The 2,324-nt window shown below is 37.9% G+C and overlaps 1 protein-coding gene across 1 annotated transcript in view; it reads left to right on the forward strand.

The window, feature by feature from the left end:
* RTTN (rotatin) overlaps nt 1–2,324 on the forward strand; it is a 185,588-nt gene that overhangs the window by 16,142 nt on the left and 167,122 nt on the right. The window contains 1 exon segment of the mRNA XM_023725021.1: nt 1,764–1,879. Coding sequence (XP_023580789.1) covers nt 1,764–1,879 — 116 coding nt within the window.

A 2,324-nucleotide genomic window follows, 5' to 3' on the forward strand; every position in this document is an offset into this window, starting at 1 on the left:
GCTATATGAAGAAGAATGGGGCATCAGGATTGGAGGAAGACTCATGAACAGCCTGTGATATGCAGATGACACAGCCTTGCTTGCTGAAAGTGAAGAGGACTTGAAGCACTTACTGATGAAGATCAAAGACTGCAGCCTTCAGTATAGATTACACCTCAGTATAAAGAAAACAAAAATCCTCACAACTGGACCAATAAGCAGCATCATGATAAACAGAAAATACTGAAGTTGTCAAGGATTTTATTTTACTTGGATCCACAGTCAACACCCATTGAAGGAGCAGCCAAGAAATCAAATGATGCATTACATTGGGCAGATCTGCTGAAAAAGACCTCTTTAAAGTGTTAAAAAACAAGGATGTCACTTGGAGGACTAAGGAGCGCCTGACCCAAGCCATGGTACTTTCAATAAACTCATATGCATGAGAAAGCAGGACAGTGAATAAGGAAGACAGAATAATTGATGCCTTTGAATTATGATGTATATACTGAACATACCATGGACTGCCTGAAGAATGAACAGATCTGTCTTGGAAGAAGTACAGTCAGAATGCTGCTTAGAAGCGAGGAGGATGGCGAGACTTCAGCCCACATACTTTGTGGACATGTTGTCAGGAGGCACTAGTCCCTGGAGAAGGACATCATACTTGGTTAAAGTAGAGGCTCAGCGAAAAAAAGGAAGACCCTCAACGAGATGGATTGACACAGTGGCTGAAACAGTGGGCTCAAACATAGCAACGATTGTGAGGATGGTGCAGGACCAGGCAGTGTTTTGTTCTGTTATACAAGGGGTCGTTATGAGTCGGAACCTACTTGACGGCACCTAACATCATCTTGGTACATAAAATTTTCTAAATGTTCTCTTGCCCTTTTATAGTAAATTATTACATAATCTGTAGTTGTTGAATATCAGAAGAGATTGGTAAGAAAACTTAACTCCAACTGTTCTAATGAAAAAATTCATCTGGACCCTGAAGTCCTGCTAGTTTGTTTTATTTTTATTCATTAGAAATTAGCCTTTGGGATGTGGGACAGGAAAGTCTTCACTGATTGTTAATCTCATTTAGTATTAGGGAGAGTAAAATTCTTTTTTCAGTCTCCTTGGAGAAGGGAGATTGATTTTGTGGCTGTGACTCTGACAACTGCAAATTTCTTTTGCAGTTTTTTTTTGAATTTAGGTTGGGCATAGGCTTGAGAACATTTCAAATGGAAATTTCTTGAAGTTTCTTCAGCAAATGCCAGGATGGAAATTTATTCCTTTAGTTGCCCCAGACCAAGCTGAGCCTCCCTGGCAGCTCCTGAATGGGAAAGTGCTCATTTATAACGGGGGTTAAGCCCTCTGATACTAAATAGGAAATTATGTGGTCTTTGGAGTAGGAAGGAGAATGCATTTTCAGACTTACCTCGTTCTTTGTCACTTACTACATGTAAAATAGTTGGTTTCTGAACTTTAAAATTTATTTTAATCAATCTCACAGTATTTTTAGTTAGATTATTGCTATTCTCAAATGTCTTTCGCATCTGTGAGTACATTTGGTTTATTGTATTTGAATAGTATGATCAGAACAGAAGTCTTTAATGGTGGTTGTAGATTATGACTTCCCTATTTATCTCTTTCAGCAGTTCTAAAAACATTATAAAAAAAGGGAAATAGGAATTTTGGGACATGACTACCTAGAAAATTGAGCAACATGCTATTCAGCTGATTATTTGAAAGTTAAGTAACTTTTTTTTTTAACCTGTTTTTTCTATTTGTATTCCTAGGTAGTAGACAAATGATAATAAGAGTTCTGGAATTGCTTGCAGAGGATATGATTCTTATTGGTGATGCAGTTTCAGCAGATATCTGGGATGACAGCAGCCTTTTTGCTATAGATATGGTGAGAATCAATGTTTTCTTTGTAAATATGGGTAGTAGTAGTATTTTATTTTGGTTCTTTTAACCTGCTTTTATTGTCTCATTAGTCTTAGAAAGTTTTCTTGCTTCCTGGCACGATATATTCCAAGCGTATTTTGTACATTTCTTGCCCCAAGTCTGGAATTGGTCTTTCTTTAGAAGTTCTGGTTATTTTTAATGGGGGATGATATATAGAGACTAAACCCAGGGCATTAGGGTTGCTTATAGTTACTATGCTATCATTCTTTCCTTCGAGTAATCCTCATTGCCATTGTTTTAGTCATCTAGTGCTGCTCTAACAGAAATACCACAAGTGGATGGCTTCAACAAAGAGAAGTTTATTTCCTCACAGTGAAGTAGCCTAAAAGCCTAAATTCAGGGTGTCAGCTCCAGGGGAAGGCTTTCTCTCTCTCTGTTGGCCTTCTCAT

This window comes from Trichechus manatus, unplaced genomic scaffold (genome assembly GCF_000243295.1).
Source record: "Trichechus manatus latirostris isolate Lorelei unplaced genomic scaffold, TriManLat1.0 scaffold00278, whole genome shotgun sequence".
Classification (NCBI taxonomy): Eukaryota; Metazoa; Chordata; class Mammalia; order Sirenia; family Trichechidae; genus Trichechus; species Trichechus manatus.